The 17,175-nt window shown below is 34.1% G+C and overlaps 1 protein-coding gene and 1 pseudogene across 1 annotated transcript; both read right to left on the bottom strand.

Moving 5' to 3' along the window:
• Window positions 1-7,605: 7,605 nt before the first annotated feature.
• LOC138349341 (ATP synthase protein MI25-like) lies at window positions 7,606-12,526 on the bottom strand (annotated as a pseudogene).
• Window positions 12,527-15,926: 3,400 nt separating this feature from the next.
• On the bottom strand, window positions 15,927-16,580 carry LOC104647923 (uncharacterized). Its single transcript, XM_010323780.1, has one exon. It carries the CDS (start codon window positions 16,578-16,580, stop codon window positions 15,927-15,929), a length of 654 nt encoding a protein of 217 aa, XP_010322082.1.
• Window positions 16,581-17,175: the final 595 nt, after the last annotated feature.

A 17,175-nucleotide genomic window follows, 5' to 3' on the forward strand; every position in this document is an offset into this window, starting at 1 on the left:
TTGTGAAGTGGAATTTGATGGTAATTCGAGTGTGGAAACTGAGAGGTAAGGATTGATTAATTTTCATGAGGTCCTAGAGGACAAGATTTTCTAAATAACCATAGTAGCATTGAAGTATAGTATAGTAAGCGAGCAATCATATAGATATTAGGGTTTAGTAGTAAACATTAAGCTTGAATTTGAGATGAGTGTAATGATCAAAATAATGACAATAAGAGGGTGATGTTGTTATTCTTGATATTCCATATGGTATATTTGATATAGAATCAATGATAAATTGAGATGGTTGTTTCAATGAATGTGAGTACTAGAGACCCTAACCTTGAGATAAGGGTAGTAAAGTGTGGATGAGTCACATGAGTAAAAAGATCATTAATAGAATGTACACCAGTTAGAGATGTGGAATAGGTCCATAGCTTTCAAGTGTTAGCTTTAGACCTAAGGGGAAGACGATAAGATGAGAAAGCAAGTCAAGTGTTGAGAATGATATAGTACTAAGTTCCAAAGAGTTTGGGGTATATCCTTTTAGAGGTCCTTTTAGTGATAAAGTTTTTAGAGTACTAAGCTTAAATGTGATGTTGTTAAACAATATCTTATTTTAGATATGAGTCCGAGATTTATTAAATGTGGTGGTAAGGAGTAATAGTCTTGGATAAGATTTCATATAGAGTGGTATAGAAGCTGAACTTAAAGATTTGGGTAAAACTTGAATGTAGAAAGAGCATACCATTAGAAGCATACCTTAGTAAGAGTAAACCATTGCATAGTCAGTCAAGACATCATTGGAGGACGAATGATCTGAAGGGCGAGATAATATAACACACCGGAAAGTATTCGTACTAAGACTTGAATCATTCTTTTTGTTGAGTGAGATTTTTACCATGTAAATTAAAAATTTCTTAAGCATTAAGGTCAGGTCACTAGATTTAACACCTTTAGTTCTAAAAATCTAAATTGGAAATAACGAAAATAAAAAATTTGGAAAGTGAAGCTAAGAATGAGTTTTAGTCAAGTTGAAGTGACCATAATTCCTAGCACAGAATGAGTTCGGTGTGCTACAAGATAGCATAGGAAAGCCCTTTGAGTTATATTTCCAATGCCACTTATTTCACCAAGCTTCAAGTTTGCATGAGTGATAAATGACCTTTTGAAGTTAGGTTGTCTTGTTAAGAAAAGTTAGCCGAAAATAGTGAAGGGTATTTTGGTATTTTCCATACCCAATCAGATTTGATTCAATTTTTGTAAGGTTTTAAGGGTCTAATCCTATTAGCTTCAGTTCTGTAATCATAATATATGCCTAGGGTTTTAGTTGTGAGTTCAAGAAGACAAAAGAAGAGAGAAGAAGAGAAAAGAGTAAAGGATTAAGGCGTTTATCGATGTTCTTGAGTTTTGTTGAGGATTTTCGCCATGGGTTTGATACCTAGGAGGTATTTAAGCTTCCACAGTGTTGGATTAGTTCATCCACTTTTCAATAATGATTTATTCAGCGTTATTTCATTTTTGAAATTTAAGGATTTAAGTTCTTGATAAGTTATTGATAAGTATTCTTGAAGTTTCATTAAGTTTTGATATAAGATTCTATTTGGATCAACTTTATACGACCATATACCTTAGAATATTAGGAGTTATATGAGCCATAATCTATCCAATTAAAGGTAATTGAATCTAATTTACAATGCCACCAATTTCGTGTCAATCAAATTTTCGAGTAAGAAGTTATGACTATTTTTGTAACCTATACAGTGTTGTACGAATTAGCTGATGGGAAAATATTTAAAAAAGTCATTGTTGTCTTCTTCTTTTTACCTCCAAGAAAACCAAAAAAAAAATCTTGACTAATTAAAGTTTCAAAACAATCAGATTTTCATCTTTACTAATGAAAATCATAATTTTTGGTAAGAGAGATTTCAAGAAACTAATTCAAGAATATCAAGAAAGGTCTTCTTGATCATTTACCTTCAAACTAGAGATTCAAGGTTTCTATCAAGTTCTTATCCAAGATTCTTTTAGAAACTTGTTCTTCCTATTTATAATCATTCCTAACATGATCGTGACCTTGAATTCATAATTCAAATTCCAGGTAGAGTTGAGAGTTAAGTTTTTAGGATTCTTTCGACCGTTATATTTAAAAGTCCTTTTGAGTCCAATTGATGAGTCTTCTACAACTTCTAGTGATTTGTTCCAAGGCTCTAGTAAGTAACTAAGAGGATGAGAAAAGAATCTTTATGAGTCTACTTTGTCATCATGAGATCCGTCATATCATGAACCATAACTCTTGAATTCATAATTCAAATTAAAGAGAGAGTTAACAGTACAAGTCAAGCAAGCTTTTGCGTTCAATTATGAATCTTTTGATATCAGCTATTAATTTGAGGTAAGATTGGAGGAAGTAAGTAAGAGTATTAGAAGAGTTGTTCTCACTAGTTCCATGTAGTTATGTAGAACTTCGAGTCGAGTCATTTATGTCCATAACTTCCGCATGAACTCTATCAGTTTAGTACCTTTGAGAGGAGTTCTATCTTCAAGTTCTAAGTCTTTAGTATTGAGTTGTATGCATGGTTATTGGAAACCATGCATTGAGTCGCGGACGTCCATAACTTTACATGAACCATATTTAAGAAGTAGTATACAAATATCTTGATTTTGTTTTAATACTTTAGCATTGAAGTTGAGTAAAAAATAAAAGTAAAGTTTATTTTTTTAGAAATTATATATGGAAACTAAGTATTCCAAGAGTAAATATTTTACATTTAATATGCGAAGAAATTGAGATTTCCAAAAGAGTTTTGAACAGTTTCAATACTAATTCTTTTAAGAAAAAAATGAGTTTGAGAAATAGTTTCTTAAACATTATTAGTATGACAATCAAGTATGTCATCAATGTTAAAGCAATATGGTATCTTGATATACCATCAATATTTATGAAGTATGACTTCTAAAGTCACCAATGATCACAGTAAAATATCATTTGATTTGTCTTATGAAAGAGTTTTCAAGAGTAGTTACCTCTTTAATAGGGTATTTTGAGTAATTATTTCAAATTAAAAAAATAAGTTTTGTGTAAAACATATGAGCTAGGTAGATTTTTGGGAGTAGTCTTGAGCACTAATGTGGAGATGCGAGTTCATATTAACTCAAGTCTTCATAAACCATGTAGCCATTATGGGTAGTTAAGGGATCATAACTTTTAGATAATCACTTAGGTTAAGCTAGTGGATCCACTTAGTTAAGCATTCTATTAGACGGTTGTCGGTTAGAGAAACTCCACAGTAATAATTGAATGGTTCCTCAAGGGGTTCTTCTTAGTATGAATGGGGGTATGAGACTTCATTCATGCATTGCACAAGTAGACTTTGAGAGGGATCATGATATGTTTTTTATTTTATTACGATTATGAGTTGATATCATGTTTTTAAACACTTTTTATTCATATTACACTTGTTTTAAACTGCTTTATATCTAAATGAGTTATGTTAAGCATCATCAGTTGAGCATTTCAAGTGAAGTACCTTAAGTTGAGTATCTTAAGTTTATTTGTGCTATTCATCCTTTTCAAATCCAGTTCATGAACCATCTCTTGACTCCAGACCGGCTGCAAAACTTGGTGCTATTAAGCATGAGGTAGGGGTGGTGGGTGCTCGTCATTGAGTCGAGTATCATATCTTTGAAGTTCAGTATCTAATCTTTGAGTTGAATATCTTATGTTTGAGTTCAGTATCTTCTTGATTTTATCCGAGTAGAAAAGAGGTAAGTATGTTTCCTTTTTATCAAGTTCAAGCCTATGTTTTATGTTTTAAAATTCCCCTTACATGCTCGTACATTCCACGTACATAGCCATTTGGTTAGCATTTTTTGATGACGCAGACTCATGTATTCAGGATCATCAATAGGAGCCTCTTTGATACATTTGAGAGTTTGAGTTTGTCATGACCGGGGAGCACCCCCTTGATGTAATTGACGCCTTCATCCTCGAAGAGGTCTTAGATTAGCTCTTCGCATACATCATTGCATATCATAGGTAGAGAAAATGTGGAAAAATTAAAACTTTACATATGAAGTATACATAGATTTCTCATTTATCTATATATGAAGTTTGCATAAACTTATCATATAAGAACATAGTCTACTATTGTCTCACACATAACCATCTATGATAGAAGTATAAGTTTTGGGACATAGCCGTTCCAATATTACAATATGTCTTATATAGAACTTACAACAGAGTCTCAAAGATAAGAAATGAACATTGTCTTAAGACATAATGAAATAGTAAAGCTTGAATAGTGCCGTCATCCTCGGACTTGAGGACTCACCAACAACTTGGAAACTTTCCAAGTCTTCTTTGAAATGGCCTTGAAACCCTTTTATGGCCCGAACCTACACTGTTGTAGAATTAGAAGAGAATATCGGTTAGTAGAAATCACATGTACTAAGTATGGAAACATATACAAGTAAAACCCTTGAAAACATGCACAAAGGGACGTTTTGTGTCAAAAGCATACTGAGTTACTTTTAAATCCTTTATACACATACAAGATCACGTATAAGTCAATAAATCATAACAACATCAATATGCATGTCCATATACAAAAACAACATCATAATTAAGCCATGTCAACATGTCATATTATAGAGTTCATATCATCAAAGCATACAAGAACCTTACCCCAAACCACAATATCCACAAAAACCAAGTAGACTAGCAAGAAGACCATAAGAAAAGCCTTTACCTCATATACATCACTACACGTAAAGCCAACTTCATAGATAGCAACTTAGACAAACATCATGTATAATCAAGGAAATCAATATCATATAAGATCACTATCATTTTGAGTAGACATTATACATTTACATCATAAAATAAGCATTTAAGAACTCTTCCTAGGATTCCCCTCAAGGCCAACTTTTGAAATGCATATGTAAAGTCTCATACCCTTACCTACACTAAGTAGTACCCCTTAAGTAACCCTAGTTAGTGTCCATGTTATTACTTTGTTTATTAATTTTACTTTTGAAACATTCTCCATAACTAAATATAGACCATGTGAGCTAAACATGGAATCTAGTGTCATATAAACCTACAACGAAATAAGGTGCTCTAATTTCCAAGGTAGAACCATACATCATCGTAGCCTCTAGGTGTATCTATTATATAGTCTTATTATGGGGGGAACATAGTTAAGGAACTGGGAGATTTTCTAGAACAATAGTGAACCTACCTTCTCTCTTGGGAAGGAACACCTATAATATCTAGTTCGTTCGTTTCTAAGCTAAATTCCAATTTTCAAATGTCCTTAAGGTGATATTATCTCTTAGGTATAGAATGATAACTTTCTTTCATCACAACCCAAAATTTAGTGAGATCATCACATCATAGTCATAAAATAAGGCACACAAGAGAATCAACATCATCATCAAGAATTGACCAACATAATTGAAGTAAAGTATTCATGATCTTGAAAGTATTACCAAAATCCTTCAAGAAAATCCTTCAAGACTTCACCCTCAATTCCATAACATTTATCCAATAATCAAATCACCATCATTGTATAATAGTTAATTAAGCAATAACACAATCAATTGCAACATCCCTAATCATCTATCTACCTAATATATAGTTAGGGTTAGGGAAAAAGGGACATTCATGGATCTTTTAGAGAAATTAAGTAAAAGTATAAAGCAATACATAAATACATCAACAAAAAATCATAATTCATCAATATATATCAAATCAATACAACAGTAAACAAATTTGAAATATAACCCACGTAATTGGATGAAAACCATAATTTTGAAGAACATTAAAAACCAAACATGGAAGGACCTCTTGGGGAAAAGATTCCAAAGAGTGAATAGCTTCCATACCTCGTTAATTCTTAATGAATTTAATAAGAAATACTTTATCTTGAATCCCTAGTGAAGCTTGACCTTGCTCTTTAATGGGGGCCATTTGAGTAGTGAGAGAAAATAGAAACAAGTGGGAGTGATTTGGGTTTGGGATTTATGAAGTATTAGGTTAGTTTAATGACTTACGGTGCTTATATAGTCCTAAATAAAATAATTAAAACAAACCCTAACCACTGATTCATTATCTAACTAATTATTTAAACAACCTAACTTAACTGAATTTGGAAAGTAAACTTGGAGTCTAATCGACGAGTCCGCGTCGAGGGCCCTTAGGGTTGTCCTTGGGGAGTCGTACTCGGACATTTTAACATAAAAACACTATAGTGTATATCATAATCCTTTATACCTAGTTTGGATTTTATCCGACTCTTTAAACCCCTTGAAACATCAAAAGGCACACTAGATCATTTTCACAAATCTTTGGACGTCATGGTCATCCCTTGTAGTTTTGAATATAATACCTCCTAATCAAATTGAATACATTCATTTATGTCTTTAATTATCATTATCCACTAAATGAGTCTCTATTCTAAGTCATGGAATTTTTTGGAGTGTTACAGAGTTAGCTATGGTGAGCCCCCTTGCTTTCGTAAGGTTCCATTTATTTTAAGTTGTTAGGATGTTGTGAGTCTTGCCCCGACTTAAATTATTTTAATTTAGAGGCTTCATAGATAGTCAGTATAGTTGAGAAGTTTGTATTATTCATTTATTTTTTTAAATGTTTTAAAGACTAAAGTTGTCTATTTATGGCATGTTGAATGTATTATTTTGATTATTTAGAGTTCTCTTTTGAGTTAAAGTTTGTATTATTGTTTTGTGAACATTTATTTATTTTTTTATGCTTTTGATTCTTACGTTAGTCTTCCACTTATAGTCAGCCAGGATGAGGGTTGGCGCTTCAAAAGGCGAAACTCTCGGTCGTAGTTTGGCGACCTATCTTCAGTAGGGACCTTTAGTCTTTTTATTAGAGTAGGGTCACGAAAGACCAGAGGGTACCGCACTACCATTGTCACGAGTGTGTTTATAGTCACGAAAATTGTAATAGTCAACAAGGTTGAAACATTTAGGAAAAAACTTTAAATTGGGAGGCGATCCTCCCGGTGAACTAACCATACCCCAAATTGACACAGTTTAATAGGTAGAGTATACTAGGGCGCTTGCGAGAACCATATCGAATGAACTCAAAAAAATAAGCTTATAACTTTGGGACAAGGGGTGATCTCCTATTTTTTGATTGGGAAAGCGGCAAATACCAAGGGGTTGCGACTACGGTAAGGCCAATGCACCAGCCAACCAGTGTGGTGGCGAACACGATGTGCTCTAAGTTGTGTTGTTTACCTTGTAGATTGAGGAGATGTAGAAAGTGTTTCATGCTTGATTCATAAGATTCTATAATCAATTACACCAATATATTATTTTACTTAGTCTACCTCTTCCATCACTTTTCGTACAAACCAACCTGGATCTGCCTTCACAAGTCTCTCTGCATTTTGGGAGCAGAGCATGCAGCAAAATCAAGTAATGGATCTTAAAAGAATTCCACTTTGAAGCATGACTCTTTCTATTTCTGTGATGGCATTTGAGTTTTCTCTCTTTCTCGTTCAATCGAACGACTCAACGCAGATAGCTCTTTTTGCCCCCGCTTCTACCTCTATCAGACGGCGACAACCCCCCTTCCACACCCACAACATAGAATTATTTATTCCTAGAAAAATCCCCCACCCCAACCATTCTTAAGACCACCAAGAACTCTCAAATGAATTCTACTCTTTCTTCCTTTGAGTTATACATGTGGCATGATCCTTTTCCCACTAAGATCTGCATCTTTATGACTATATCGTTTCGAAGAGGGATGCGACTGGAAGAAGTGGCATTTGGAAGTGTTGCTAACTTAAAATTTAGGTTTCGGCATAACAAAGCTTGCACTGTGTTTTTACACTTAGGCACACACCGTGTCATTGGTAATGATTCTACTACTGTGCCACAAATTCACAAGTTGATCCTAAGTAATCGTAGTTTTTCATTGGATTCCGGAGGAACTACTTCATTACGATTTGGGAATTGCTGCGATTCTTCGTTTATAGCCTGGATTCTCCCATCAAGAGTCAGTTTGAAATTATTACCTAAACTCTTCGGACTGAATATGCTAAATCCTATAAAACATAGAGTCCCGAGAGGACTTAGTACCCCCTTGGTTTTGGGGTGTACCTTACTACTCTATTTTATTACATACAATTAGTGAAGATAATGTTTCTTGATACATCTAGGTCATCGATTCTATATGAACTGATGGATCGTGAAAAGTCATTACAACTAGCAATGACCAGCAATAGTTCTTGAGTGTCGGCCACGTCCATGGTGTAGACACAGGTTGTGACATACAACGTATTTGCTGCCAAGGACTGTCCTATACCTTGCGTGGGGTATAGAACCTAACTTACTAAGTGGATGATTTAGTCTATGCCATAAGATTCTCAATGAGTCATCTGAAAGTATGATCCTTTACTACCCACGATGGCTACATGTTTATGGAGACTTGAGTTAATATGAACTCAAATCCCCATAACTGTGCCCAATAGTATTACTCCCAAAATATACTTAGCTTATATATTTTTAAAACAAACTTCTTTATTTGGTTTGAGATAATTACTCAAAAATTATCTTAAAATCTCTCTTGGAATCGATATTTTCTTTTCTTGCTCAAATGTGAAAACATTTATAAACTCTTTAATCTTTGCTTAATTTTAAACTTGAGTCTTAAAAAACAAGGTTAAAATGTTTGTTAAAGACCTTTAAAAACATTATATACTTTACTTTGACTTGATCTTAACCTCTATACTTGTCTCTAAACTTCTCTTGAATTTGATCTTAACATTCCTCAAATTAAATTATGGATTCAAGGATTATGATCCCATGTTTTATGGATGATTTCATGTTGTTTTGATGTACCTTACAGTGTTGGAATCATCTAAAAACATAGGTACGTTACATGGGAACAAGTACTAAAAGGTGGGGAGCCAATGCGGAGAAGTGGTGTCCTTGGTGCTCTGTGAAACGCAAGGGGCTAGCCCTCAAAGTTCAGAGAAATTTTTGTGGAACTCTGGTTGGTGCAACATACCAGGGGAAAAAGTTTAGAGGAACTTTTGTGGCACACTGGCAGGTGCGGCACACCAAAATTTTGCCCTAAAAATTTTAAACTTCCTTCTTTGTTTTTAACTCTAAACCCTCTAATTTCACTAGGTTCATTCCACAAACACCTTTGGGTGCATATATACATTTTTATTCTATTATGAGTCTTCTTTTTTCTCACTAATATCATTGAAGGGAATATTCTTAGATATTCACTACAATAAAATTAACTTTTAGCGGCAAGAAATAGACACATTAATAAAGAGTTTACATAACTTATAACCTTAATATATAATAGATTCAACCCAAAATTACACTGGGAAACATGAATAAAACTTCAAGAAACTTCAACAAAACACCCTACAAGAATTCAAACAAATTTCATCAATAACTCAAAGGATTTACTTTCAAATCAAACATATTTTGCTGAAAATTGAATCATGATTGGCATGTGAGTGAACTAACTCAACTCTATGTCGTAGGGAATACCCCTGACAAAATACACATGCTAAACGCAACGATCTTGATGAATCTTGAACATTTTACTCCTTTCTCCTCTTTTCTCCTCTTCTTTTATCTTATCTCAAAAACCTAACTCTTTTGGTAAAAGTGTAAATTGATATAATTCATCTTAGACCCCCAATTAGTACCAAAACAAATTATAATAAAAGGGTAAGGAAAAGACAAACTGCCCTTTCAAAATCTGGATTGGACTTTCCTCATCTAACAACTCAACTTCAAAAGTGCATAACTCAATCATACAAACTCGGAATTGCGCAAACTCGACGGCATTCGAAAGATTATTCAAAGATATTCCCCAAAAGCATATGGAAATTCATGTAAATCATATTGATATAGGATTTATGTTCATTTTAAGTTGACCAAAAACTCCACTTTTCCTATCTTAAACGAATTTCTAGATTTTTCATTATTTCCAAAAAGGACTATTTCCAATTCTAAGCTTCTTCCTAAATATTTCAAATTCTGAGATGTTACAATATCTAACCCATCGGAAAATTCATCCTCAAATAAGATTACTCTTACTAGGCTAACTATGTATGATAACACAACTCAAACACCCAATCAAGCAATGTTATATATAAAATGACAACTTATAAATAAATGCAAAGAAAGGACTAGTACCTTCATTTGGAACTCTTCTGGAATCGAAGAGATGTGGATACCTATTCTTCATATCCTCTTAAGCTTCCCAAGTAGCTTCCTCAATAAATTGGTTCCTCCAAATGACTTTGATTGATGCTAACTCTTTTGTTCTCAACTTGTGAACTTGGTGATTAGATTCTAAACATGATCCACCTCATAAGATAAATTGTTCTTGATCCCAATATGTTCAGTTGGTTGATCAATGATGGATCGTCCATGAACTTATCCAACATGGAAATGTTAAACACCGGATGAACCGCGGCTAACTCTTATGGTAACTCTACATAAGTTACTTTGCCAATCCTCTTGGATATTCGATAAGGTCCAATATGTCGGGGACTAAGCTTCCCCTTCTGAAAAGATTTCATGTATTATGTAGTAAATTGTGCACCTCTATTTGAAACAATAGAGACCGGAACCCCACAAAGTCTCACCACCTCTTAAAGATACAATTTAGCATAATCATCTGCCGAATGGAAATTCTTTACTATCAAAAAGTAGGCAATTTTTTCATTTTATCGACAATCACCCAAATAGAATCATAATGCCTATGAGACTTAGGTAAACCTATGAAGAAATTAAAATTAATAATCTCCCACTTCAATTCCAGAAATTCTATATTTCGGAGCCAAACCATTGGATCTTTGGTGCTCTACTTTAACTTGTTGGCAATTCAGGCACTTAATAACAAATTATACAATGCCCTTGTTCATACTACTCCATGAATAGACTTCTCTCAAGTCACGATACATTTTTGTGGAACCTTGATGAATGGAATATCTAGATCTTTGATATTCCTCCATGATCCTCTCTTAAAGTCGATCTACCATGGGTATACACAATATTCCTTGATATCTCAACACCCCATCTCCCCTGGTTCAAAAGTTGATACTTTTTGCTTATGAACATTTGCCTGCAATTCTAGAATTATAGGATATTGGTCATGCTTTTGTTTCACTTCTAACACTAATGATGATTAAGTCACATTCATCACCACCTGCTGCTTTAGTTGAATCCATTAGTAAGACTCCTAATCGTACAAGTCAGTGCACATATTTCACTAACTCTCTCTTTTCTTCCTCAACATGGGTAGTACTATCCATAAACAACCTGATAAAGTCATTAACAACCAACATTAGTCTTACTTGGGTGGTAAAGAATAATTATGTCATAATCCTTGAGTGATTCTAACCACCTCCTTTGTCTAAGATTAATATTTTTCTGAGTGAACATATATTGAAGATTCTTGTGATCAGTAAATGCATCACCATGAACACCATACAAATAATGATGTCATATTTTTAAGGCAAATACCACAACAGCCAAGTCTAGGTCATATGTTGAGTAATTCTTCTCATTAACTTTTAACTGTCTAGAGGAATAAGCTATATATTTACCATTCAACATTAACTCACAACCCAAACCAACTCTTGATGAATCACAATACACCACAAAACCTTTAGTACCTTCTGGTAAGGTCAAAACTAGGGCAATAGTCAACCTTTTTTTCAATTCCTAAAACCTCTTCTCGCAAGCTTCAACCAATGAAACTTAATTTTCATCTGAGTTTACTTGGTCAAAGGAGAAAAAATAGATGAAAATCCCTCTACATGTTGTAAAGAAAGCTCAGAATATAAGAAGAAAAAGAAAAGAAGTAGATTATAGAGGAGAAAATTTTCTTATTCAAGTATATCTTCCAAATGGTGAGTGATTCTCTATTTATAGTGTTGAGATATCACTCCAAAAAGTCATCTAATTCATAGATACATAGTTATCTTGGAAGCACCTATACATGGACCCATTTAATAGTGGATAAATCTAATGGATAATCCACATATACTATACAATGGATTTACAACACTCCCCCTTTGATATCCATAGATTATGTGCCTCGTTAAAACCTTACAAGGAAAAACCCAGTGAGAATAAGACTAGTGAAGGAAAAAGAGTACACATATCTCATAATATGCTTTCAATGTTGCCTTGTTAAAAACCTTACCAGGAAAACCCAACTTGGGACAATACCATAGTTAAGGAAAAGAGTACAACGCGTATTTCGCTCCCCCTGATGAAAACCTTACTTGATATCTCGTAGACGGTGCATCTCAATCTTGTATTTCAACTTCTCAAACGTTGATGTTGGCAATGCCTTAGTGAATAAATCAGCAAGATTATCACTTGAACGAATTTGTTGAACTTCTATCTCACCATTTTGTTGAAGATCATGTGTGAAAAAGAACATTGATGAGATATTATTTTTCCGGTCTCCTTTGATGTATCCTCCTTTCAATTGAGCTATACATGCAGCATTATCTTCGTACATTGTGGTTGGTATATTCTTTTTTCAAAGAAAACCACACATTTCCTGAATATTATGGGTCGTTGATTTCAACCAGACGCACTCTTGACTTGACTCATGGATGGCTTTTATTTCTGCATGATTTGAAGAAGTGGCTACCAACGTTTGCTTCATTGATCACCAAGATATTGTCGTGTCTCCACTTGTAAACAAATAGACTGTTTGTGATTGAGCTTTATGCGGATCAGATAAATACCATGCATCTGTGTAACCAATCAGTTCTGACTTGTATTCATTGGAATAGAATAAACCCATGTCCATGGGCCCTCGAATATATCAAAGTATGTGTTTAACACCATTCCAATATATTTTTATTGGGGAGGAACTGAATCTTGCCACTAGACTTCTGCAAAATAGATATTTGGTCGAGTATTGTTAGAAAGGTACATTAGTGCCCCGATCGCACTAAGATAAGGAGTTTCATCACCAAGTAGCTCTTCATCATTCTCTTGAGGTCGAAATGGATCTGTATTGATGTCAAGCGATCTTACCACCATTGGAGTACTCAATGGATGTGAGTTATCCATGTAAAAAACGCTTTAGTATCTTTTTTGTGTACGTTGATTGATGAACAGGTATTCCATTTGACAAATTCTCACTTTGTAAGCCAAGACAAAATTTTGTCTTGCCGAGATCTTTCATTTAAAATTCTTTTTTCAGACACACAACAGCTTCTAAAAGCTCTTTACGAGTGCCAATAATATTCAAATCATCAACATACACAGCTATTATAACAAATTCAGACCCCGACCGTTTAATGAAAATGCAGGGACAAATCGGGTCATTTTTGTACCCTTTCTTTAACAAATATTCACTCAGATGATTGCACCACATCCTTCCTGATTGTTTCAATCGATAAAGAGATTTCTGAAGCTTTATTGAACAAGTTTTTCTTGAATCTTTGTATGCTTCAGGAACTTTAATGCTTCAGCAATTTTCATGAAAATGTTGTGGTCCAATGATCCATATAGATAGGATGTGACAACGTCCATTAGACGTATTTCAAGTTTTTCATGAACTAACAAATTTATGAGATATCTGAAGGTGATTGCATCTACCACTGGAGAATATGTCTCCATATAATCAATGTCAGGTCTTTGAGAAAAAACTTGAGCAACGAGTCGGGCCTTATATCTCACGACTTCACCTTTCTTGTTCCATTTTCATACAAAAACCCATTTATACCCCACTGGCATGATACCTTTAGGTGTTCGGATTATTGGTCCAAAAACTTCACATTTTTCTAGTGAAGCCAATTCCGCTTGAATTGCATCCTTCAATTTTGGCCAATCATTTCTCTGTCTACATTCGTGAATAGATTTTGTCTCAAAATCTTCATCTTGTTGAATTATTTCAATAGAAACATTATAGGAAAATATGTTGTCAATCACAACATTATTTCGGTTCCATAACTTTCTCGTCAAGACATAATTCATTGAAATTTCATTATTTTCAGAAGTTCGAACATCCTCATCATCATGTGTTATGACTTGGGTCTCATCTTGAGAAATTTCTTTCAACCCATGATCATTTTGATCATTTATTCCTTTTCTGTTTCGAGGATTTTTATCCTTGGAACCAATTGGTCTACCACGCTTCAAATGTGGTCTAGACTTATTTCCCTTAACAATTTGTCCCATCGGGATATCAAATCGAACTGGAGCATTAACAGCTGGAATATAAGATTGAGTAATCCTTGGAAGATTAGTAAATGCATCTGATAGCTGATTTGCAATGTTCTGCAAATAAATTATTCTTTGAACTTCTTGTTCACATTGGTTTGTTCGAGGATCCAGATGAGATAGAGATGATGAATTCCAATCTATCTCTTTTTCCAATGACTTATGTTCTCCCCCTAATGTTGGGTATACTGATTCATCAAAATGACAATCAGCAAATCTTGCCTTAAATAAATCTCCAGTCATAGGCTCCAAATATTTTATGATTGAAGGAGATTCATACCCAACATATATCCCCAAACTTCTTTGGGGCCCCATATTTGTGTGTTGTGGTGGAGCAATTGGGACATACACCCCGCATCAAAAAATTCTAAGATGGGAAATGTTTGGCTCTTCACCATAAGTCAATTGTAAAGGGGAGAATTCATGATAATTGGTCGGTCTTATGCGCACAAGTGCTGCTGCATGCAAAATATCATGCCCCCACATAGACACAGATAACTTTGTTCTCATTAGTAATGGTCTAGCTATCAATTGTAGACGTTTAATCAATGATTTTGCTAGACCATTTTGAGTGTGAACATGCGTAACTAGATGTTCAACTGTTATACCAGTAGATATACAATAATCATTAAAATGCCTGAGATGTAAACTCACCAGCATTATCTAGACGGATTGTATTTATTGTATAGTCTGGAAATTGTGCTTTCAATCTTATTATTTGATCCAGCAATCTCGCAAAAGCCATGTTGTGAGTTGATAATAAACACACATGTTACCATATTGTAGAAGCATCTATCAAGACCATATAATATTTAAAGGGTCCACATGAAGGTTGAATTGGTCCACATATATCACCCTGTATACATTCCAAAAACGCAAGGGATTCAATTCTAACCTTAAATGTTAATGGTTTAATGAACAACTTTCCTTAAGAACTAGCAGCACAAGAGAATTCCTTTGATTGAAGGATATTTGGGCTCTTTAAGGTGTGTCCATGTGAATTCTCAATGATTTTGCGCATCATATTAAATCCGGGATGGCCAAACAGGTCATGCCAAATGATAAAATCATTGAAATCAGTAAACCTTTTGTTTACTACGCATGTGATTCAACTGTACTTATACTAGTATAGTACAACCTAGAAAGTGCAGGTAATTGTTCATGCACAATTTTTTTCTCTACATTATTTGTAGTTATGTAAAGGTATTCAACCTTTCCTTCATTAGTCGTCTCAACATGATAGTCATTTTTGCAAATAACTTTGAAACTTAATAAGTTTCTTTGAGACTTACTACAATTTAAAGCATTGTCAATGCTTAATATAGTCCCTCCAGGTAGTAATAAGGTCGCTCTTCCAGAGCCCTCAATTAATTTTGTACTACCTGATATTGTGTTGACATATTCCATTTTCATAACCAAATTAGAAAAGTATTTCTTTTCTTTTAATATTGTATGCGTTGTAGCACTATCTAGAAGGCATACATCTCCATTACTCATCTTAAATCCAACTGACAACTGGGGATTTCTACTAATTTTCATTAAAATAAAATACATTAAAAGGAGGAAGAAACAAAATTAACAACGGAAATTTAAATACTTCAACATAAATAACATAATAATTAAAAAAACATAAGTAAAATATTATGTAAAAAATTAACAGACTTCATTCCCCAGCTAAAAGATCAAACATCAGTTTCGATTTCCAAAAAATTCATCAACTTCCATATGAGTAATTTCACCAAGGCCATCAAAAACATCATCCTTAAAGCCAAATTTGCTTCAACATCCTTATCATATTTCTGAGATGTTCCCGGGTTATCATCATCTTTAAGAGTCATATGTGACTCAACTCGAGCATTGGAAGAGGAAGCACCACTTTTATTTCCTTTCTTTTTAAAGGAATTTTGATAGAGCCTTACAAAATGCTCATGTGTGAGACATTCATTCTTCCAATGGAATTTCATGCCACAACGACGAAAATTACATTTTGAGGGGTTATTTTGAGAACTCATATTGTTCTCCCTTTTATTATGACCACCACCTCGACGATTAGTGTGTCGTCTCTTATCTTTATCAAATCCCCGTGCATTATTATAGCCCCAATGATCATCTCTTTTTACTTCAGATTGATAATGTACTCCCACCACATTTGCCTCTGGTAATGGAGCAGCTCCAGTGGGACGAGCTTCATAATTTTTTATTAAAAGAGAATTATGTTGCTCAGCCACCAAAAGAAATGAGATTAGTTTAGAATATTTCTGAAAAACCTTTTTACAATATTGCTGCTGCAATATCACATTCAAGGCATGGAAAGTAGTAAGTGTCGTTTTCAACATGTCCTCATCTTTTACAGTCTTTCCACATAATTTCAACTAGGAGGTTATCCTGAATACAGAAGAGTTGTATTCAATTACGGTCTTAAAATCTTGAAGTCGTAAATGCATCCACTCATAACGAGCCACTCATAACGATCGCTTGGCAACACTGTTGCCTTTAGGTGGTCATATCTCCCCTTTAAATCAGTCCACAATTCAAGTGGATCTCTTATCGTTAGATATTCAATCTTCAGGCGCTCATCAAGATCATGACGAAGGAAAATCATAGCCTTAGCCTTATCTTGACTCGATGCTTCATTTCCCTGAGTAATAGTGGCATCAAGACCTTTAGCAGCTAAGTGAATCTCAGCATCGAGTACCCATGAACGATAATTCTTTCCAGAAATATCTAATGCCACAAACTCAAGTTTGGATAAATTTGACATAATAAAATTATGAGAGAATATGTGAAGTAAATAAAAATATTTATATATACCTTTGCAAGTAGCAACTTCGTGATGATAACCTGTTGTAAAGAAGCTCAGAATATAAGAAGAAAAAGACAAGAAGTTTAAGATAGAGGAGAGAATTTTCTTATTCAAGTATATCTTCCAAA

Source organism: Solanum lycopersicum, chromosome 6, assembly GCF_036512215.1.
Source record: "Solanum lycopersicum chromosome 6, SLM_r2.1".
In the NCBI taxonomy this organism is placed as follows: domain Eukaryota; kingdom Viridiplantae; phylum Streptophyta; class Magnoliopsida; order Solanales; family Solanaceae; genus Solanum; species Solanum lycopersicum.